This window comes from Colias croceus, chromosome 1 (assembly GCF_905220415.1).
Source record: "Colias croceus chromosome 1, ilColCroc2.1".
Taxonomy (NCBI): domain Eukaryota; kingdom Metazoa; phylum Arthropoda; class Insecta; order Lepidoptera; family Pieridae; genus Colias; species Colias croceus.
In genome coordinates, this window is record NC_059537.1 from 7221508 (window position 1) to 7246789 (window position 25282).

A 25282-nucleotide genomic window follows, 5' to 3' on the forward strand; every position below is an offset into this window, starting at 1 on the left:
GATGAAGGTATTTTTCCGGATAGACTGAAATACTCAATTGTAAAGCCGATTCACAAAAAGGGTGAAAAACATGACATTCATAATTATAGACCTATTACACTGATTCCAATAATTTCAAAAATATTCGAAAAGATAATGCACAAAAGACTAACTGATTATTTATGTAAGTTCTCGATATTGAAGCATGAACAAAACGGCTTTCAAAAGGGAAAGTCTACAATACTAGCAGCATACCAACTTATACGGAGCATTTTAGAAAATATTGATAGTGGTACTAGCGCAACGGTCATATTCTTTGATATGAGTAGAGCCTTTGATTGTGTAAACCATAATATCCTTCTAAATAAGTGTGATATGTATGGAATAAGAGGACCATCATTAAATTGGATAAAATCCTACCTCGCCAATCGTGTGCAGTGCGTCGAGATTGCATATAGTGCACATGGTTCTGACATAAAAACTGTACGATCAAACTCCAGGCTCAACAGTACAGGTGTCCCTCAGGGAAGCGTGCTTGGACCGCTTCTCTTCTTACTCTATATTAACGACTTACCAAACGTAACAAACTACAAATGCACACTTTATGCTGATGACATTTCTGTGACTATACCTAATGTGACTTCGGATCTGACATGTAATTATAATTTAAATTTGACATTGAATAGAATAATTGACTGGCTAAAAATAAACAACTTGACGGCTAACTTAGCAAAGACGAAAGTAATGCAGTTTCATAATTATAAACAAAGAAAGTATAACATTAATTTAATTTACAAAGACATTATATTGGAAGAAGTCGATGAAATAAAATTTTTAGGTATAATGTTAGACAGCAATTGCAATTGGAAATCCCATATAAATCATTTATGTTCGCGTATCAACAAATTTGTGTTCGCCTTACGTCGTTTAAGGGCCATAAGTTCTGAAAAAACTGCTCTTACTGCATACCATGGTTATGTGTCATCTATTTTAAGATATGGACTAATATTATGGGGCAATTCGACAAGTGTTAACAGAGCATTCCTAGCTCAAAAAAAATGTATTAGAGCCATTTGCGGGGTTGGACCGTTAGAAAGCTGTCGGCCACTATTTCGAAAATTAAACGTCCTGACTCTGACTTCCATGTACATACTGGAGAGCTGTATCTTCGTAAAAAAACACCCCCAATATTTCACAAGGGCGGCTAACGTGAGCATTATTCCCTCTAGAGACCCTGATAAACTTAGTATGCCACGTTGTAAAACTGCGCTTTACTCTAAAAGTGGGCCTATCATGCTCATAAAAATATTTAACCGTATTCCTAAATGTATACGAAACCAAACATTTAATGTATATAAAAATAAACTAAAGAAATGGTTGATCTTAAATTGTTTTTATAGCTTAAAAGAATTTTTTGACCATAAATGTTAATTATTATAATTGTATTTATAGCCTTTAAATGTAATTATTGTGGAATGATATTTGTCAATTGCAAAGTGATTAATTTCAATATTGTATTTAATATAAATTGAGACAGTATTTGCATGCTTTAGACTAAGCAAAACATGATGAACAATCGAAATATTTTGACATCTCTCTGTACCATGTTTTAAGCAAATAAATATTATTTTATTTTATTTTTATTTTATTTTATTTTGGTAATTAATATATTTTCATGTCGTATACCTAATTATAAACATAAGTTTGATGTGTTATTAGCTGGATTTATTGAAGTGAAAACTTCTTTAGCGGCGTTGGGTATAAAATCTAAAACTCGCGTCAGGAGTTCAGGACACGTGACCATCGAAAAGGCGTAAGACCGATGTTTTTTTTAGCCCTTATATTCCATGCGTAAGACAGATACCATTCCAAAATATCAAACATGCTGAACGTTAATAATCAAGTTCACTTCTGCCGGCACTCCCGGAGTGCAACCCGTCTTTTTTTTTACACACTCACAGACATAATATTTTATGTTAAAATCATATTAATATTTTTTCACAATTAAAAATATTTCCTTTTTTCTGATGGTGTTCGCATTGAATTAAAGGGCGCTGTCGTTCACAAAAAGTGATGTTATGAGGACCATATTCGGTCCTCAATCCTCATATCATCAAAAATCTGTGCGAAAACAATAAACACTTGTGAGGCCCTCACGGCAGTCACGGATGAATTCTACACATGCCCGTGGCCCTGTCGTTGATGCGGCTCGACGGAACACAGTGGGGTTTTGGTCGGTAGGAATCCGACATAACCCACGGCCTCTTCCCCGGAGGCCGTGGGTATCTATGCAAGATTTCCCCACTAAAAAAAAGGCCCTCACGGCAGATCGGGGCGGTCTGACGCGAAGTGGGGACAGCGTTGTCACTGTATCGCTTTTGCCACGCTGCGCTGTTCAACAGACTTATTCGATAATTCAGTTTTGTGTTAAGACCGCTGTGACAACCAACCCGTGAGACAAACAAACCCGGTTTCCCCTATTATCCCGTTAGACCGAAACCCTCACTGAGAGGGAATTACGTCTCACTACTGATCACTACAGTCATATTTTATCTCGAGAATCTGAAACTTTACTCAATATGAAGACCGTTTGACAAATGATAGGGTGCATCATAATATTATTCGATCTCTTGAAGATGAACATGAGCATAAGCAATGACTAGAGTAGGGACGCGAATATTACAATTATTTGAGACAAGAACGATTAATATTTGTTTAATGAAAGATTAAGAATTGAAATTATTCGGTCTCTGAAAACGGACGAATTGCGAGAGGCCCGTCTTACTGCAGACGATTTCGTCATAGTCTTGATGACTTAGAGGTAAACAATCTACGAATTCGGTGGTGTGGTCCGACAAATATAAAAGTGGGTTTGTTTATAACCTCACAATTTATTACAGATCATCTTCTGTATAGGCGATATTAACGTAGTATGTTCTTTGCATGCTTTACATGCTTTAAAGTGGAGTAAGGAGACGGCTTTCGTTTGAAGATACACCGGAACCTTTGAAATCACTACTTTTAGAGGAACATACTGTGCAATCTAAACTGTTATTAGACAATATTCGCTCTTATAGTAGTGCGTTTCAAATGATCCTTTGGTGCTCAATAATTATCAGAAGGTCCTTTCATGCTTACTTTTAAGATACAACTTACAAGGTCAAGTTTGCCATTTGATAGGATCCCTTTTGCCTGAAGGCCAACCTAAGTTTGTTTAAATATATTTTGTATTCGACTACAACGAATAGTGGAATACAAGAAATCAATATTTCTCAAATTTAAAACTGAACTCATTTCACAATTATTTTAGAACAGGTTAATTCGTATGTATGCAGTTTTAAATCGACATTAGAAGCTTTTCCTCAAGATGGTGATATCGGCACTCAGGAACTCCCTGGACGTGTTATAACGCCCAGGCCACAGTATTACAATTTTTCCTACCGTAGAGCAACGAATGTATTTTCGCATAGCAACGGAGGAGAACTCGGACGCGGGCCACGTAGGTACCACAAACATGCTTAGTTTGTGGTACCGAGCGCGAAAGAAAGTCATCGTGTTTTTAGTAAAGTTCCTATGTATACTGACGTAATTTAATACTTAGGTACATATTCTATAATGGTGCGCTCAAACTGTTAATCTACATTTAATTTAGATTATTATTTGAAATACTAAGTACTGTAGAATTTAAATCACATTCATTCATGTTGTCTTTAGATTTTAAGATTTTTTTATCAGTGTTCAATTTTAATGTAGTTAAATTTTATAAGAGACAATAATTAAGAACATTCAAAAATAAAGTGTCACGTATTTTTTTTTAAACGACGAATGACGAAAAACGACGTAATCGCGGACGAAGTCGCGGGCAACAGCTAGTGATGAATAATAAAAACAAATTAAAACCAATAACAAGGTGTTAAATTACCAGAAATTTTTAAAATGACCCCGCTGTTGCTCAATGCAAGCGCGACATCACCGTAAAAAGTTGTCTTTTAAATTTCTGAATGCCTTTTATCATTTTTTATGGTCTCTTTTGCTACTATGAATTTCCGGGTTATTTCGTCCAAATTGTGGCAGTCTCTCGTCTTTGTAGTATTCCCACGGAAAAAATCAATAGGGTTTATGTCCGGGGACCGTGGAGGCCAGGTTAAAGGGCAAAGATACCCTGAAAGATGGATTGGTCGTTGCAGCCTGCGCATGCGCCGGTGACGCCTGCCTTAAAGCATGGCCTCCACGGTCCCTCGACCTAAACCCCATTGATTTGTTTCAATGGTGATACTAAGAAGACCTCGGCTACTTGAGAGAATTTGGACGAAATAACCCGGAAATTCATAGTAGCAGAAGAAACCATTAAAAATGATAAAAGGGCATTCAAACATTTAAAAGACAACTTTTTATGGTGATGTCGCACTAACATTGGGCAACAGCGGGGTTATTTTAAAAAAATTCTGGTAATTAGACACCTATTTATTGGTTTTAATGATCATCACGTTAAAAAAATTTTTGCACTTACCACACTTAGATTTCAATTTTTCGATTGAAGCCTTCTGAATAATAAAATGAAATTTTTAGGGAAGCTACCTGATAGATAGAGCAAGTTTTTAAAAGCCAAATGGAAAACTTTTTTTATGTGATTTTATTTTTTTATGGGCCCTTGAAGTTGTAGACATACTGGGTAATTTTACCTTTCTTGGCATTTAATTCTTTTCTTTACTCCATTCGAAGATCTAACGATAGTAAATGTTACCATGCTGAATTGGCCTACCTCTAAGCTTAGCACACAAAAAAAATCAGGCATCTAGCGCAATAATTGACGTCACCATGAGTGAAAATATCATCGTACTCGGCGATAGGCGAAAAATTGAAAAAAAGGTCATAACTCCGAAAATACGAAAAATCGCATAACATACATGGGGGTGATTCGGATAGCCCTCTAGGTCCTCTACCTCCCAGCTTCCGTTCATCACTACTTTTTGGGACACCCTGTATACCTATATACCTATTTGGAACCCATCGTCGTTTCTGAGAATATTAATAAATTTGTTAAATTATAATCTGAAATCTAAAGTGACACGAGTAAATACAATATCGATCTAACTCTAAATTCACATCATAAATTAATAATAATCAGTTTCAAAACTAAAAATGTAAAAGTAAAATAACAGCAATATTGTACAACAATATAGCCTGCTATTAATAATGATAATATTATAATTAACACGTAAATATTAATGAAAATATTAGATTCCAGACATAATTAACTGTCTTCGGGTATCATCAAAGGTAAGGGAGATAATTATATCTTCGTCTTCTGTGCGAAATGAGAATGTACCAATGTGAAAAAGTCGTCCTAAATACATACCTACAAGGAGAATAAACATTATTTTCTTTGTAGTACTTTCATAAAGTTGCATGGAAAGTTCTTTTATATTGTTAAAAATTAACGCATGCAGGCATTTTTAAACTTCACTATGTATATAAGTAATATGTAGATGTTTTTTTTTATATAAAAATATAAAATCATTAACATCATCATAACTAATAGCATCAATTTTTTTATTAAATTTTGCCGTAATAACGATGTCATTAATTGTATTCACTTATCTTTTAATCCACAGCGTTTATTACTAGGCTTATGTTTGTCCGACTTTTGTTTGGAATAATTAACAACAATAATAAAAATATAATATTTTATATTATCTTTCCATTATAATATTTGCTTTTAGCCTTAGAAAAGAATGAAATCGAATAAAGAGCAGGAGGCAGAGTAAAGTGTCTTATCGTAGTATGCAGCTATGGAAAACATTTCTAACAATTGCTGTCGTTGGCAACGGAATTGAACCAGTTTCAATTGTATTTGGTAGATAAAGGAGCCAACTGAAAGTCGGTGCAAGGCAAATTATTAGTTAATTGGATATTCTTTCAAAATATTAATATATTTTTATGTTCACGTACTAACTACCTACCTATCTATTTCTATCTACAAGTTATAATAATAAATTATGTTTGACATTTAATGCTAGGTAATTCAACATATTGTTTTAGTTGAATGTTGTCTGAACTGTGTCAAACTTTTAAGCACTCTATATATAGCACTAAGAACTATATACGAAAAACTTTTTATTTTTCCAAAAGTACTTTTTCTTTTTACTTTTATTTTGCCCGCGGCAAAGGCCAAATAGGAGTTGTTTGAATTTTGGCTCGTAAAGTTTAGCTACGAAAAGGCTATTAAGTGGGAGGATCGGTACGATAGTGGAAAACCGCACAAACCAAAAATACCGGACAAACATTCATTCGCAAAGACTTTAAAAATACAACAGCGTGCATCTCAACATTTTGACAACTACGCAGAGAGTTCACGTGCATTTTTTTTAGTGAATTTATGTGAAGTTTATTTTAACAAATAATTTTGTAAGGCACATGACGAGGGTCTTATTAACAAAATAGCAAACATTGTTTAGTTAATCCGAGCTTTAGCTTACTAAGCTTTGCGGAAAAAACATTGGAGTCCGATTAATTGCGAATTAAGTCTGTATGGTAGCAATATTTGTGCCTTCATGGGGTTTTGGCCTTATGCCAATACGACAATGCTTACTGCTCCCATTTAATGTCTATGACAATAGGGAACCACTGTTTAACATGCTCCTCAAGATGTGGCTACCGTAAAATATCTGTACTTATGCCTTGAGAATTGAGATTGCTATCGGGTGGATGGCGTGAGAGACGAATAAGGACAATAAAGATGTCGTTGTGGTTATCTTGTGTAATACTTAATTGTCAAAATATAGATTGAACTCATACCTAATTCAATAAGTGAATTTGATTTTATATATTCTAATTTGATTCTTACGTATATTCCTTTTTTTTCAAATCAATACAAATAATTTAGTTTGAATAAGCAATCAAGAAAAAGTAACGAATATAAACACAAAGTTTGTATTTATGAAATTGGTATGGTGCTTTAACTTACTTTTATTTCTGGAGCAGTAACAAAAGATTCTCTGAAATATGCTTAATATTTTTTCAGAATTCTGTGGAAATTAAGTGAAAAGTAATAAAACTTACATTGTAGGACGTAAGCGGCGAGCTCTGCTGCCAGATCGAAGTTGACAGGCAACCGACCGCGTAACACATCTTGCTTGAGCTGCAGAAACAGTTGGTACCTGGCAAAAATAAATACTGTTATAACACGACGTATACCGTAAATGAAAACATCCGAAAAGATGTGTAGATAGATATCATAAAAAGAAAGCGAAAATCCCTTTAAACTGACAGAATAATTTATGATTTACGAAACCATTTCATTTTGTCATATTTCTTCAGCTTAAGTGGTCTTAATGAAAGCGTCGTTGAAACCAGTCCTTAAAAGGAAATTAAATATTAAAAGTCCATCAAGCAAAGATTTTCAAAGATATTGCGATTATTAAGCTGCGTCTCTTTACATAAGGGCAGGTTGCTCAGCACGTCTCGCGGAGGCTAGCGTGCAAGGCACTGATCGCGTCTCTCCCGGGGGGACGTGTCAACAACGCTATAACGAAAATTTAATAAAACATCTGAGTATATCTTTTCTCATTACGGCCGAGGAAAGGAACGGTACGATTTTAAAAATTCTACTTGAACTTTAATTTTCACCATTAAATTCTCTTATTACAGCGTGCAGTTCTCTTTATTTTAAAATAAAGAAATATAAAAAGAAGTATGTAAATTTGGAGACGCAGATTACATAATTTGCATTCGCGGAAGGAAGCGTACCTATCCAATTAAAATTGCTTATGAAATGAAAGCTCGTGGGACTATTTTATTGAAACGTAGCTAAATCCCGAGTGCTCTAATGCTTGGTGCCTTGGTCTATTCAACTATTCATTTTATCATAGCTACGCGTGTTTACGGCCGGCTCACCGGGTTTACTGCGAGGGTTCTTAGAATTTCTTTGTTCCTTGTCCCTCCTTCAATATTATATACCTATCAACCATTTTATATGGTGACATAAAACAAAATTAAACCTTGTTTTCCCTTGGTAATTCCGATTATGAATTATATATAAGTAATTATAAATATAATTGGATGATAATTATGCTAGAATGAAATCTAATAAATGAAAGACTTATCTACACTAATATTATAAAGAGGAAAACTTTGTTTGATTGTAATGAATAGGCTCATAAACTAATGGACCGATTTTAAAAATTCTTTCACCGTTCGAAAGCTACATTATCCACGAGTAACATAGGCTAGGTTTTATCCCGGAAATCCCACGGGAACGGGAACTATGCGGGTTTTTCTTTGAAAACGCGGGCGAAGCCGCAGGCGGAAAGCTAGTCTAATATATTTTAATCTCTTGAAATGAGTTAAGAGGGTAGGATGCAGTACATGTGATGATGATTATTGTTAACTTTCATTAAGTGTATCATAATGTAGCCTCAATAAAAAAACAATAAACAAACAATCAATCAGCAAGATAATAAATACACTACAATTGTCAGTGTTTGTAAATGTCCGATCATTGTTAAAGGTTCACAATAAATAGATACTTCCGATCCCCTTTTACCATCGCCGAAGTCAGAACTTTAATAAGGGGCCGTAACTTAAAAATTGACTTCCAAGCTGACAAAGGGGGTGCTCCCTTTTCATTCACTCGTTCTTTGTAAAAGCGAATAGGATTGTACCAAGTTTTGCAAGACGACTCCCCTTCTAAAGGAGTCTTAGAGGGCTCTGACAGTCTTAGTAGACTAAGTAAAACACTCATTAGGTAAACTTTGTTATATAATTTGAATATAAATCGAAATGAAGGGATTGTTTTAATTATATTCGCAGTTTATACGCGTACCGCGTACGTGAACAGAACTTTATCTGGTACTAGACATACATTCTTAAATTGGTCGAATTGGAGCTTTTATTGTATGGAAGGTCCTTCGATAGTGTCGGGCGGAGAGAATACTCAGTGCCATAACTGTAACAGTTTCAAAGGTAGTATATAGTGCTGAGTGGACGGTAACACGTACGAGGGCAGCGCAGATGTGTTTTATTATCACTTGCCATCCTCTACAGAGCTACAACACATATTCGGGAGATACTTGGGAATCCTTTGTGATGATGTTGTTTTTGCTGTGTTAAGAGCAAGGTGAGTTTCTTGAGAAAAATAAGTCTCAGTCCTTAATCCTTATACATAATTTGAATTTGAATGATGTATGACTATAACTGAAAAATGGAAATAATTTCGTTTAGTCTGATGATAATGCGTAACTAGCGAGCAATATACCTAATCTAGACACGCGGCAGCGTGTCAAGCCGAGTTCAAGCAAAGAGAACTGGCGAGCAGCAGCCGTGTGTATATTTACACGAACCATTTCGAGCCACTTTTCACCCCCTTATAACTCGAAAACTATTTAAGTTATATAAACCAAATTTGGTACATATCAAGAGGACCTCAAGATAAACAAGAACCTTAAATTTCATAAATACAGATTAAACAGTTGCGTAGATATTAATATCCAAAAATCGCAATTTTTAAGACTGACTGACTTATAGACATATACAAAACCTAACCCACTTCCAGATGACCTAGAAAGTTCAAATTTTGTAATCAACTAGGTAATGGTGAGTGTACAAAGGAAAAAATCAGAAAATACTAAATTTATTTGTATTTAATTTTTTTTTCAATGACATAAATTTTGTTTGTATGGAAAAATGGAAAAGTTTAAAAAAAAAGAAAATAGTATAATCAACTTACTAGTCTTAAAAAATAGATAAAAACTAATCAGTGGCCGAAAAAAATTTTGAAATCCATCAATAAATGACTGAGATATAGATTATTGAAGTTTACATATTTTAGGACGAAACATCTGTAGATTCGAAGCGCCTCTGACATCACACTCACTCGCGCTAGTATCGCTAGGGCGGATTACTTCGATTGCATGATTTCTTTATTCAAAACTGTTATTAAACGTAAAATAAAAGAAAATTGTAATAAAAATATTGCCTTTATTGCTAATACAGTTAAAAATAATATATAATTTTACATATTCACATTTATTTATTCTTTATTTATGAGTGTTTAGTTTAGTTTTTATTTCAGTGTAAATAAATAAATAAATAAATAAAATCTTTATTTTGCTTTAAACATGGTATTCAATGGTGATACAATTATATTAATAAAGCACAAACATGTTTAGCCAATACAAGCATGCAAAAATAATTACCATAAATGGTGTAATGGAAGAAGGCTTCGTCGAAGGTCTAAATGATTTAATTTGCGTAATATTAATATGAGTGAAACATATTTAGGCGCGTTTAGAGTAAAATTTCAAGATCGCGTCATGGCAATACCGTAACGTCATGGAGTAAGGCGACGATTCTTCTACAACGATCTTTGCATCTTGGTAATAGTGTGTGTACAAATTCACGCTGGATGTTTAGAAAATCATGTAATCTTTTAAACAGAAAACGAGTTTAAAAAATTGCAGATAATGACGGGGCAATGTGCGCTGACATTCATAACATACAAGAAAATATATAAAATAATACTAAACAAACCATACAGAGAAACCGCAAGAAAAAAAAATCGTATAAAAAAAGTATTATATATATTTATAAAGTAAATCAAATTTGCAGAATAATTTTCTGTACAAAAAGTAATGATATCCCACCAAAAACATAAATGGAAAAATTGGAGCCGAGTTCAATCGTTGACTTAATTTGCCAAAAAAAGAAATGAGATCTAAATGTGTGCCAAGTTCTGCAGACAGTCCAGAAATTTATTTACAAAGATGTATTAAGTTCTTAGGTTGACTGAAAACTCAATTGTTTTATTTTCCCTTAGAGAACAATGTTTATTCCAAAATATAACTTTTTTAATTTGAATACTATAATTATTTTCACAAAGCAAACAACTAATGACCTATTGAACCCCATAATTTGATGAGGCTAGTTTTACATACTGTTTATATTTTGTGAGGTTCTAAAAACTAGCCTCATCAAATTATGGGGTTCAATAGGTCATTAGTTGTTTGCTTTGTGAAAATAATTATATTATTCAAATTAAAAAAGTTATATTTTGGAATAAACATTGTTCTCTAAGGGAAAATAAAACAATTGAGTTTTCAGTCAACCTAAGAACTTAATACATCTTTGTAAATAAATTTCTGGACTGTCTGCAGAACTTGGCACACATTTAGATCTCATTTCTTTTTTTGGCAAATTAAGTCAACGATTGAACTCGGCTCCAATTTTTACATTTATGTTTTTGGTGGGATATCTATATTTACGGATTCCTCGTGCTTAATATTATCAAGTATAACGTTTCTCATAAAAATAAAATATATCTATTACGACGCTTCATTAAAAGCTTTTAACGACCAGTGTATAAAAACAACGTTAAATTCGCTTATGTTTCTGTTAAGAACCAAACATAAAATCCGCCACTCTATAAAATTATAAGTAGCTCGTATATTTTACCACGCACCTAAAACCTAGGAAGATTTTAATAACTTTAAAAATATTCATAATATTTTTAGTAGGTTATATTATTATGATTTACGATCATTAATCCCGAATAGAATGTTCATATTCCATTCGGGATAGAAGAATGAATTCATAAATCATAAAACAACAAATAAGAAATCGATATCCAATTTATTATCGTAACAATGAATCAAATCAATGGAACCTTTTATTTTGCCTTCGTTATCCAATGAATATTAATATATTCACGTAATAATAATATATTATAGGTCATCTTATCAAATAGAATAAATCTTGTACACCATACCGCCAGTCACTGAAGGAAAATAATCTTATAAAGTATCAAATTAACGTAGAAATTACCTCGTTATCTCCTCTAATAGTTTGCAAGGGTCCGTCGCGTAGAACTTGACACCGAAATAGAACGTGTGTGTGTCGGAACTGTGAAGTTGCCGCCGCAGACGTTTCCCGGCGTCCAGCCAGTGCTGAAAACCATATTTATATGAAGACGGGAATCCATCTAAGTTCGTCATGTTTTACGAGAACTACTCCGCAAACTATGGTGAACTTAAATGGATAGAGTATAGTAATGCTAGGGTACAATGTCCATATTCTAAAGGATTTCAGTTCACACAGGATTTTGGTAAAGCTTTTGTTTGGTATGTTCATTTTTGATAGATATTTGGTCACATTGTCTAATTAGTATTTCAGATGAGTCTAACTACTATATTTACTTACCGTTTGATTGTCTTGATCAACGTATCGCAGTCCAAAGTAAGCCGTCTCTAGAAGATCCAAGTGTCTGAATACAACATCCAGGAGTGCTTGACCAGCGCTATTGTCCTACAAACAAAAACTACTTTTAGAATTATTTGATACTTACTACATTATCTGATTTTTTCTTATTAGATGAATATAAATATTTATATACTGAAGAAAATGCTACATTTTGTAACAATTTAAAGGTCGCTTATTATTCCCATAGTAACTTCGATAAGGTTTTTCTCGTATTTGCGAGGAAAATTTCTGTCAGACCGACTTAATCCGAAAGACTTAAGCAGACTGTAGCTATGGCAATATATTTATTTTGATTTTCCATCAACAGGAAAACATTCGCATCTCTCAAAAAAATGTTGTGCAATAAACTGTAAAAAAAAACAATAAAAAAGATCACGAATCCATTCACGCATAAGATGGGAATGAAAAAAGCGAACGAATCAAATAAAAATCGATCTCCCACGATACCGGCGCTGCTATCTCCAATTATCATTTCTCGGCGCTGGGCTTTCCACAATTAAGCTAATTCGCACGCGATCCTAAGGACCTGTAAGACCAGTAGTGATGTAGACTTGGCAGTATAATGATGGGGTTCACAGCAGCTCTCACGCATCATCACGGATCAAGCCCGATCACTTATAGTAGCGTCTAAATCGTCGGTTTCAAAAGAAATTAGCAGAACCCTTCCGTCACATGCAAATTATGCTTGATACAGCATCGATGTATATTATTAAATTAACTGTTTATTTCCTTATATTATGATCTTGGTAGTTTCTCGTTTAATATAGGAATCGTGGTAAAATCGAATGTTTTTTATTAATGTGCATGTTACGTTATAAACAATTATTACAAGTCTGAGAGAAGGTTTAGTTTCAGCCACTAAGATTTGGGTTTGTATGTATTAGTCTAATAGGTAGCAGAGACTATTAAAAGGTTTTAATTTTTATACTTTATGCAACATAATATTATGTAGGTATATGATGCATTAAAATCACAATTAAATGGCTTGGTTAACCGCACCTGTCTGCTTCTATTACAATTTAATTATGTAAAAACTATTCAATAAAGGTCGTCAACTGTCCACAAATTCAATTGCAATATTGGACGCATATATTATTTTATCATTCATAGCATCCACTAAACTAAAATATTTACCGTAACAAATTAAATCACATAACGACTAAGCGGTTAGGTTCCATGTTATACAAACGGTATGTATCAACATTCGGTTATTCTGCGTCAGTTTGTGGGATAATTGCGAAACAGTTCGAAGAGTTGAATAATAAATGATTTAATAACAGAGCGCGTTTGCTCCGAGCGGGGTATGTTCAGTTAAAAAAACAAGTAACGATTTGAAAATTTGTCGGCAGACATGGCGGGTAGCTCATTCGTACATTGTGCTGTGTGCACGCGATCTGCGCCTCGGGCCATCAGCACTATCTATACAAAACGACAGTCTGTTTGTCGACAGCAACATTTAATTTTAAACCCTAGTGATTTATATATATGTATACCTATCGAGCGACGCTGAATTCCAATAGGTAGTTTGATTTATTATCCCAGCGCGACAAAAGTATCGACTGCCACCTTCATTTAGAAGTTACAATGCATTTCATTATTCTTTAATATTAATAAGAAATTTAGATACCTTTAAAACTTCCAAATCAAGTAAAAGAAAATTGTACTTATTGTGCCCTTGTCGCCTTCTACTCCTCTCTTTTGCTTATTTATGGCAAACATTTAATTACTCAAAAAAAAGGCTTCCCCTTTCCTAATTAAAGAAAAACATAATGATTTCCTTGTCAACCCTCTCACGAACAGGATTGAATTACCTACGTAATTTCTTTCAAATTGGTCATAAAGAAAAATTAGAAAGGCATTGTTTAACGCAATTATGGGGGGTTCGTAATTGCTAATAGGGCTTTTGAAAGTGCCTTAACAAAGTTATCAATATAACGCAAGGTGCATCTAGGTACGCAACAGACCGTGAAATACTGTCGTCTCAATTTACTCCCGCGACAATACCTACAGTTCGCAATAGCCCCACACTTACTTCGCTAAGCTTTCCTCGTAAATTGCTATACGACTCTTCGTCTTTCTTACGTTCAATGATTTGAAACGGGAATATAATTCTTAAGCCGAGACTTTAAACAGAGGAAATGTTTTTGTTAGGTTAGCGGAGTTTCAGTGCTCAAATGGTCCAACTTTAATTGAAGACATTGAAAAAGCCAGTATATTTTAGGATCGCTTAAATATAACAATGCATAGCACACACCTCATATAGATCCTTTATAAGCATAATATAGGGTTACGTAATTTATGATCATTTATAAGCATATAAGGTTGTAGTCTACAAATTAATAATTAATGATTTATGTAGAATTATTGGAAGTTAAACTTAAAAAAATACACCAAAAGATATTTAAATTTTTTCGTTTCTTGTACACTTGAAAAATACTTGTCAGTGAAATCGAAAATAATTTTTAAGAATTTAATCAAAATTGAAATAAATAGAAATATATCAAATAAATAAAGCCGTACAAATTACTAATGCGGAAAGAGAAAAGTTGTCGTCGGTTCTGTTCAAGATAAATGTTCCTTTGTAGATAGGAAAACTGTAGGGGAAGGACGGCGATTTATCTAAAATAACCATACAATTTAACGGAAAACGTCGAACTCTCGTCGTTACCACTTTGTCCAAATTGGAAGATTTTAGCGCAATATATCTCAAGAATTTGTTTCACGAACAACTTACAAGTGATATTTGGAAAAACAAAAGAGTCTCTTTGTTAATGTATTAGTTATGACCTAAATATAGGACATTATTTACGAATGTTATTTACATCGTTAGTAAGTTATTCGGTAATACTAGCAGTGTGTTCCTTTATGAATATTTGACTGTTTATGAATATAATTCGGAGACTAACAGGAGTTGCTCCTATGTGCGTCGTTAGTTGATTGCCGTTACAGGCTGATTTGAATGTCGCATGTTTATGCATCATCGGAGTGAGTGTGTTTTCGGAAACATGTAAGTGAGCCACGTGCGGAGGACACGCGGAGGGCGCGGAGTCGCTCGCGATCCACTCTCACATTCACCGCGCAACAATGCGAGCCAAATAGAATTTAATATTCATAGAGACGACGTACGATTCACTGAATTCATCGCTCGCACCTTGGACCCGAGCCCCGCATATAAAAGACCTTTCTTGAGCCCCTGGGTATACTTCAAATAATTCGTCTCGGAATAGCTGCACTTCAAAAGTAAAGGAATAGAAATGGAGAAAAAATCCATGCGTTGTTTCATGATACGGCGAAATTGAAAATACCGCCGCCGTCTTTAGGGACGTCCGTGAGCTTGAAATAATGTATCCAATTTCTGATGGAGGAAATATTTAAGATTTTGCAACGAAACGTGATAGATTTGTATCGAAGTAGTTTGTTTACTTTGTATTGTAGAACTAGTATGTTTGTAAAGCCTTTACCTGTATTTCATGAAATAATTCTCTTTCATCAAGTAGAACCACGCGACATGCCAGAGTCCGTGGAGCAGGACACAAACATTCCATCATCTTGATGTCTTATTCTTGTGTATATTGCAGCTTTCTTTTCATCTGTAACAATTTATAATCAGTTAATTTAATAACAAAGAAAATAATAAAAAAATGTAAACATTTTGTACAATAATTAATTCTTAAACGCGTCATTTGGAGCATTCAGCATGCAGACATTATACATTCGCGGTTACGATGCAATGTTTATCTTGTGCATTGCTCAGGTATTCCAAAACATGAATGTTACGTACATTTTCTCGCTCAAAGCTAAAGTTGTTTGAAGGCAATTACGGAGTTATTTGCAGCGAGACTCAATAGTAAAATCACCAAAGGGTTGGTCGAAACCAAATATATCCTCGTTAAAAGTTAGTCCAGGGAAACGCGCGCACCGCTTTCTGTTTTAACAATTTTATTTTAATTAGTAGCAGCGCCCGCCCTAATAGGCGGATTTGATTTGACGGGATTTTTCAAGCTCACGTTTGCATACAATTTTATTAGTGAGTATTGATGGACGCGTATTGTGCCCGGGGAACGCCAGACTTTCCGCGACTAAATTGAACTTTCCCTTTTCAGACTGCACGTTAATAAAAATCATACAACGCCGCCCTATTCAAATACGTTGTAAAATTAAAATGTTGATTTTTTAAACATTAAACTTATTCTCTGCTGGATACCTGTAAAGGTGGCAAACAAATATCATTAAAACTGTGAATGTAGCGCAACGCGAACCTTCTAACAACTGAGTAAAGTGAGAACTTGGAAACAAACAACAAAGACGGCAATACGAGCTATTAATCCGGACGATCCTGACAGAGATTAGTGCTCCCACTATTGACCCCACACCGAAGCTGCCGCCCCCACGCGTAGAAAACATTTCCCGCCATTGTCTCAACAAGAAGAAAATGTGATTTGACATTATAACTTTTTCCTACGATCAGGCTTGAACACGAAAATTTATGAGGGCATGAACCAAACATTGACTAAATTATGATGTTCTCGTGTAAAGCGGCTATAAACTGTTAGAGCATAAAATTAGTATAATCATATTTATTTATTTAGTCACACGATAGAAATAATTACAGAGGCCTAGAAATATCCTATTATTCGACAAAACTTTTTACTATTCCTTCCAATCAATCTATAAAATGTTTTAATTCGCACAATTTAAAATATTTCACTTTTTTATATTAGCTATAATAATAATAACCTCTGAATACAATCTTGCAATGATTTTAAAGACGCATTTGGTTTCTGATTAAAAAACGGTAAGAAGTAATCGTATGATGGACTTATATGCGCCTTCAGTAAGAGACAATTACATCGCGGCGGTTACCGTTGCAATTTCCCACTTCTTTGTTCATTAATTCCTATCTTTTATGATGCACATGGGAATGGAATGAAAGCAATCATTATATTTCATTTCTCTTACTCTGTTAAAATATTAATGGGAACATAACACCAACACTTTAATTATGTTTAATTTATGAAATACTCATTCGCAGGAAAGCTTCAACAAAATCTTTGAATTCAGCATTTGTCGTTGTTAGCATAAATAAATTACTTTAAATTCAAATTAAACGTAAGGAAAACGTTAAAATTCCTCGCGCGAGGCCCGTCTTCTTGTTATTTGTCAATTCCAGCGGTGGCAATAATAATTCAATACGTAAGGAATTATACAAAATATGCGAAACTGTTCAAAAACAAAAGACACTGTATATATCTCATCTATCTGTATATCAGGACTAGTAAAATAAAAAATTGCATGCTGCATATTGAATTTGATATTTTGATTTTCCGCCTAGGCAGAAGACTGAGGTTTGAATTCCGTTTTGTGTTCGAATTATTTCTATTTTTTAAGAATTTATATGCCGCATATTGATAATAATATACAGTATATTACATTTTAAAGTGATTTATTGTAGGCTATTACTCATAATGAAAAAGTACTTCTTGATAAGGAGTGATACGGATATGATCTTCCCGTATCTAAAGTGCAAGTAAAATATGTTCAAGCCCGAAGCTTTTTCTATATTACGGTGCTCAAATTATCCTTTAAATGCAAAATATTAATATTGCACACAAGAGGCTAGAATTGCTTCTCGAATCGAAAGTAGAACCACGGAAATGCTTCACGCTATGTTATGATAGAATATTTAATTTAAAGGTAATATGTATTAAAATAAAATTTAAATTTAAACCAGTATTAAGTTACTTAAATATTGCACAATAACAAAGATTATATTTACTTAAATAAGCTTTGTAATTATAGAAATCATAATTATTTATTACCGCCGTTACAACATAAATTAAAGAAGTAGGGTAATCCAAAAGGTAAAGTCTACAACATTAGGAAAAGCTCAATGTGTTATTTTTTTACCAAAATTAAGCAATCGGTTTAAAAAATAGCCCGTTATTTGTTACTTATAATATGTATAATTGATAAAAAATACCATACATACCTTAACCTAGCATTTCATTATTATCGGATTTTAAATATGTATAGCAGTGTTTTAATATTAAAGAAAGTATCTGAGAGAAAGTAAAGAAATCATAATATTAAAACTATGCCAATTTATAACTGTATATATCTATAAATTATAGTGTTATATCTTCTTTTAATCATCAAGAGATAAAATATGTAAATATACACCAAAAGTTGAATAAGCGAGTTCAGTGTTCATACTTAATCAGTATAATTATGTTTTTGAATTTTTATACTAGCTGACCCTGCTCATTTTTGAGAGTGCGTGAAATATACTACCTACCATCAATAAGATAATAAGTAACAAGTGATAACTGCGTTAAAAACAACCGACTACAAACTTGCACTTGCAAAAATGCCCATAAAATAAAAACTACTGGGCCTATCCGAATAAAATTTTTATGGGACCAATTCGACACCATCCCGCATCGAACAAAAAAAGAATCACGTAAATCGGTTCAGAAACAACGGAGTAATCGGTGTACATACATAAAAAAAAAACATACCGGCCGAATTGATAACCTCCTCCTTTTTTTGAAGTCGGTTAAAAAGTGTAGATAGCTTACCAAACAACAATCGATCTTCAAATGTGTCGTGAAAGTAAGAAGGGTTAATTCAACTACGAAAAAGAGACATCAAGTAAAACTGGCTAATTAGCTCTACATTGATGTGTCAGTCCCAGAGCGCTAATAAAACTGATTTACACCTTTTTTAACTTATAATATACCATTAACAAACTATAAATCGTAATTTGCATATTGTATAATATTAACACAAAATAAATAAATATAATTAAAAAAGTTTTATGCTTATAAATCTTAATATTCTCTCAGTTACACAGGGCTAATAAAGTCTTTTACTACCTTCTTAAGCCTTTGTCATAACTTCTTCACGACTTATTAAGCTTACCTTTTCATTCATTTTATAGAGACTCGTGTTGTTTTGCTAAGTATTAGAAGTGTGTAGGCCTATAATTTTTATATTATTTAATCTATAATATAATAGTTAATAAACATATTACATGGAACAGATATTTTTTAATATATCAGGAATCCTAAAACGGAAATGAAAACACTAAAACTAATATAAATAACATAGACTTACTTATTTTAATCCACAACAATAGATATCTCTAATTATTTTGAATTCTATCAAACTCTATCACCATACAATTAAGACCGACTCTATCTGTTCGTGACGCTTAAGCTTACTGTAAAATATTCGAAACATCATATTTAACTTACGCAATGTAAAATTTACATTGCAATTTTTCATTTATTCCGCTCAGTGTAAATTAGAAAATGAAATATGAATTCAAATATAAAAATGCACCGTTGTAACCGGTTTCATGTTACGTAGCGCGTACTAACATACCCCTTGAACTATTACTTGTGTGCCCAACAGTGAATTTGTTTAGAGCCGTGTGGTGTGTGCCCGGAGTCGCGATTAGTATGCGCAAAGCAGACGCGTGACGGCATGCACTAGCGTCCGCCCGTACTTTAGTCTACCTCGTGTTATCGTCATAATATGATCTGCCCAGTGGTTACAATCGGGTGCGATGCTCATGGACTGACTATTGAATATAATGTATTTATTAACTAATATTGTTTGTTTGTTTCCATGGATGTTGTGGTATTTATATTTGCAATAGCAAGTAATAATTTGAACTGCAATTTGATATTTAGATGTTGGTAATGAATAGATTGCATTCGCGTTACTAATCTAAGTAGTTAATCTAAAAGTAACTTTTAATTTTTCTTCCCTATAAGAAATAAACCTTTGTAGCATTAAAGAGTTGTTAAAACATGTACCGATAGCTGTTGTATTATGCCCACGCTCCATAGGATACATTTATAGATAGATCTGTGTGAGAGATAGAGTCAATACTCAATGACATACGTTTGACTAACAGAACGTGAATTCATTTATGCTACCGTCAATTTGAATGGATAAAGTGCTTTGATGAAATCGAAATATTTTGATTGCTAAAACTAAATAATAGGACGATAGAGATAATTTTCCAATCTCTATAAAAGCCTTTCAATGAGCAGCATCGTTATTCGCTACCAGACATACTGTGCTTTTAATTTGCATATTTCTCTATTTGTTCGCTGAGCGAAAATATTTAGAATATCATAATGTAGCATAATTTTGCCGGGGTTAAACGAAAACAAAAGATAAACAGAACGGTTGGCTACGCAGTTTCAAAGACAAAGCTCCTATTACGACTTAGAAGTGAGTCATAATTGAGCGAGTTAATAAGAGTTGTAAGGAATGAATAATTTATGTAACGTAAAAGTAATTTTGCGAACGAATTTCAGTGTGGTCGTTGTTACAAAACGTTGAGATTGAATTGCGCCTACATATTAAGTCAAATGACCCAGCTCGAATTTTATGCGCAATAAGTCACTCGCAATGTGCGTTGCATGTTGTTGTAGACACGCGTTATAGGAGGTGATGTTTCACGTTAGGGAATAAATTGATCCGAGAGGCCATATCTCGGCGGGCGGACGTCGTAAAGTTGGCACGCTGTATGACTGAGGCCACACTTTACGCGCTTCCAAACGTTAAACCTGTTATCCTCTCACCTATTCAAGATTTAGATATTATCATCCAGAAGTACATTTAAATCATTTCCTGAAAATACTGTTACCCCCTGTCTGTTTTTTAAAGCGTATAAAAAATAAAGGAGATGACGCAAAGCATACAAAAACAACGGCCGCTGTGGAATTCAAATTACTTATAAGTGGAACGTCTGTGTTGTATTTTTCATTTATTTGTTTCTTTTTTGTTTACACAAATTATTCCGGGATAGTGATGACTGATGATATCATCTTTCAAAAATTATATCAACAGGATTTTAATAATAAATGGATAAATATTAAACAAATACAATGTATCTAATATAAAGTTAACAAATGACTTGGACTAGAGTACTTGCTTGGAAAAGAGCCAAAAGCACGAATTGCTTACGAATGATATAACATCGGCGACATACGTTGCTCGAGCAAATTGCTTAAAGTGCTTGTGAATTTTAAAAAGTACCAAATAGTCGTGTAATAAAAAAGAATTCAAATCGGAGCCAACAAATATAAGGTGCTATTAAGAGAATTGTTAACTACAGTTTTGACTTTGAAGACGGACGTTGAGATGATTTTTTAAGTTGTGGATACGTTCATTATTATGAATAATTTCTCGGCTCTCAAATTACGGCAGGTAGCCCGGGGCGATCTCTCTCGTAACAATCAGAAGAACAGAGCATGTGAAGGCTCACCTCCGTACGCCGGCTACTCCGCCCACAGTTTAAAATTCTCAAAAGAGGCCTGGGAATTAACTAGTTCGCCGTACTGATTTTATTATAGAGTAGATCATTAAACATACTACGAGATCGAAATAGATTACTATATAATAAGTGTGTGCTCTTTATTTCCAATGATAACTGCTTATTTGGAGCTGGGAAAAAATTAACGTTTATGGCAGGGTAAATTTAATTGATTGACATGATTAAATATCTTTTTTTCTTATTAAAATATAAATGCCAAAGTTTATTAATTCTGTGTATTATGAAAATAAGCCTATCATTTCGACCTCAAGGTGTAAGTCGTTAGTATAATAAAATTTAGCTAGCTTAGTACGTTTGGACTTTGGGGGCAACAGGGGTTAAGTGAGCAACTAACGAAGAAGAATAATTTAAAACATCAAAGCTTGCACGGCACTCAGGCACTTTGTGAAATAAGGCAGGTCCTCAGCATTAAATGTTTCAAATTAAACGGATCGTCACAATTTCATCTAAGTTCTGCAACAATGAACTAAACATCGTCGTTTCCAGTCTTCGCGATTCGGCAGCCCGCATAACAAGAGGTTAAATTAAATAACAACGAAACTTTGAGAATCTCACCGTCTGAAGTGGTGTAGCGTGAAGCGGATGGAACGATATTAGTTCGATTCCTATTGGAAGATCTGACCGCAAACTGTTCGTGACGGGCTCTCAAATACGTACCGAGTAGACTTCCCCGCTTTTGCGTGCCAGTTCACACAATAATTAAGAGGTGCTTTTTATACAGGAAGCTTATAAAATATGACACAATTTTATTTTTATTTTTTCGGCTTTTGTCAACTTTCGAACCATCTTTCTAATAGAGTTGGTATATTGTTTTCTTCAAAGTTATAAATATCAAAATTGATAGAGTCGACGACAGTATAATACAGGGAAGATTGCCTTAGTATCGGCCAAATTATACAACGTCTAGTCTATTTGCGCGATCATCACTGAATTTCGAGCGTTGTGACCGACACAATTGAATCTGCTAATCGGAAATGGGCATTGTCCGACGGAGGTACCTTTGTAGTAAATGCATGACAATCACGCCGCGCCCACGCTCTTCGTCGATTTAGCGCGAATAGCCTGTGATATATACATATGAACTGTGCAATACATTTATAACATTTAACTGAATACTAAATGTAACTCACATTGAAGTCAATAAAACAAGGTATTTTATTAATAAACAAATTATAAAATGAAATAAAGTTTTCATTCATTCGTGTTACAAAATTCAGCAAACTAAAATTTAATCCAAACAGCACTTAACAAGCTCCGCATACGAATGTAAAAAGATATTACATTATGTTAATATTAACAAGTTTATTTATTTCCCCTAATTTATTCGAGACACCATCAAAGCGTCAATAAAAGACGCTAAAATATGCGCATTTTTCCCAACTTCATTTTTAAAAGAAATTACATAGTCAAGACTTTTTACAAGAAAAACATCTACATTTTTGGTTACAAGGAACAATGGCATCAAAGAGGAATTTGAAGTTTATAGCCCTTAAACCGCGATTAACAAATCGAAATGGGGACAAGAGGACCCTCGACCCCAGAGCGAACCTGCCAGCACTCTCGAGCACAAGTAAACCAAACCAGCAAGCGATTAAAGATTTTATAGTAAAATACGCAAACACTCAATGAAGGATTCATTAAAATGTTTTTAAACGAAATCCAATTAACCTTCAATTTCGCAACAGTTTCGTGATTGACGACTATAAAGTATAAAGTAAGAAAGTAAGAAAAGTAAAATGTATTTAATTTCGATTTTGTAATTGAATTTCTTTGATTGACATACTAAATCTGGACAGATCATTTAAATGCAGTCAGTTTATAAATATTAAGTAACAAGTCTTAAGTACATGTATTTACCTAATATAAATGTTAATTAGGTAGTTTTTTTATATTTTCTTAGACATAATTATTTTGTAGGTATGAGAAAATTTTTTAATTCAAATAAATTTTCTTTGGAACGAGAAAGTTTCAATTGGATGATATTTCAACAGCATATTTTCAGCATTGTATTTTAAATATAGTGCATCAGTTAAATCCTATATTTTTATTGCCCGCATTTTACACGGATTTCAAGAACTTTTGTAAAATATAATTTTAGTGTAGAGTTTTATTTGAATTAGTGGGAGTATATCTGTCTAGATATCTGTGGTCTGGGGCCAGAGAAATAATTGCAAGAAATCAATATGGTGCATGTTATATAATAACTTACTTCCACGGCGTGGATTTCGTATGGGAACCTTAATCTCCGTAAAGTAAATCGTATAAATAACATAAAAACGAATCGTGTAGATCGTATCGAATATCGATACATTACACTCATTAAAAACCAGAACTTTCGATACGACGACTTCCCAACGATCATCATTTGAAAGATGAATAAGGAAACTCCAGTAATTGCTAGTTGCCACGGCTATAATTGCTTAGTTACACATTGTTCAAGATATATAAATTAATGTTATTTCAAAAATAATCCAGATTTACATTTATACGAATCGTCTGTAATTCCTTGCCGTTTTCATATATGAAAATGTATGAGCGTTGGTTTAGGGTCTAATAAGTTGAGTGGGTGGGTTTATTACTTCACCTCCCTATTTCCTGAAATTCAAATACTAAATACATCTAAATCCCCTGTGGAACATAGAGCTTTGCTATTCTGTAGCTATTTGAATCACAAAATAAAATAAATCATGAAATATATTTAAAAAATAGATTTACTGATTAAGGGGTGAAAGTCATTAAGATCAGAGTTTCGATGGTATTTTTAACTATTCCTAGCTAAGTATTTTGTGCTATTGCTATCTTTCCTAACTACTGCTACTGCCACGACTGATATTAACTTTATAAAGAAATTTCCTAGGTATTTTTCTTTCTGACTTAATATTAAGTACACCTTCCATTAAAGAATTAAATTAATGAATAATATAAAAATATCTAATTAACTTACGCACTCTGTGTCTGATAAACATTTCTCACTTGCCGAAATCATTTAGTTTATTAAACTTCCATTTTATAGGAAGGGTTTCTTTCCGGGAAGCGGCTACTACATATTTCACCCTTTAAATCATCTAACCTCGGCTGGCTCTCCAACAAACTGATAAATAAATTATTGCTACAAATTATTTCGTAATATGGAAGTAATATAGACTTCTTTTCTGAATAAATGAAGACTAATAATAATCGATTACCTACCTATAAGGACATACATTTTTTATATTATGTAGGTATAATAAAAATGAGGAATGTTTTTTTTGTTCAAAATAAGATATTCGAAACTAAGTATTATAATGATGATAGAGAAGAACTATGAAATATTTCTTCTTTTTTTCAAGTGGCATAGAAACTTTAAAAAAGGTGGTGGTTCTGTTACTTATGTTTTTTATCCTTTGGCGGTCAAAATCTGGCGCAGCCGGGAGTTGCGGCCAGCAGCGTATAAAACAATCCAACTCCGATTTTTTTTTATTTCGAACTTTAATAATTAATTGTTAAGGTATATCATAGTGGTTCTGTTACTTATGTTTTTTATCCTTGGGCGGTCAAAATCTGGCGCAGCCGGGAGTTGCGGCCAGCAGCGTATAAAACAATCCAACTCCGATTTTTTTTTATTTCGAATTTTAATAATTGTTAAGGTATATCATAGGTACCTACCTATTCGAAAAATATTTGAAATTTTAATACCTACAGGTAGGTACATCG

At 33.5% G+C, this 25282-nt stretch overlaps 1 protein-coding gene across 3 annotated transcripts in view; it reads right to left on the reverse strand.

Annotated features, from left to right (window-relative positions):
- Nucleotides 1-25282, reverse strand: part of LOC123706465 (band 4.1-like protein 4) — a 53824-nt gene that overhangs the window by 26692 nt on the left and 1850 nt on the right. For all 3 annotated transcript variants that reach the window (XM_045655765.1, XM_045655782.1, XM_045655773.1), the window contains exons 2-5: nucleotides 15696-15824; nucleotides 12175-12279; nucleotides 11800-11921; nucleotides 7042-7139 (exon numbers count right to left, since the gene is read on the reverse strand). In XM_045655765.1, coding sequence (XP_045511721.1) covers nucleotides 7042-7139; nucleotides 11800-11921; nucleotides 12175-12279; nucleotides 15696-15782 — 412 coding nt within the window. In that variant the 5' untranslated portion in view covers nucleotides 15783-15824. The remainder of the gene's footprint in view (nucleotides 1-7041; nucleotides 7140-11799; nucleotides 11922-12174; nucleotides 12280-15695; nucleotides 15825-25282) is intronic.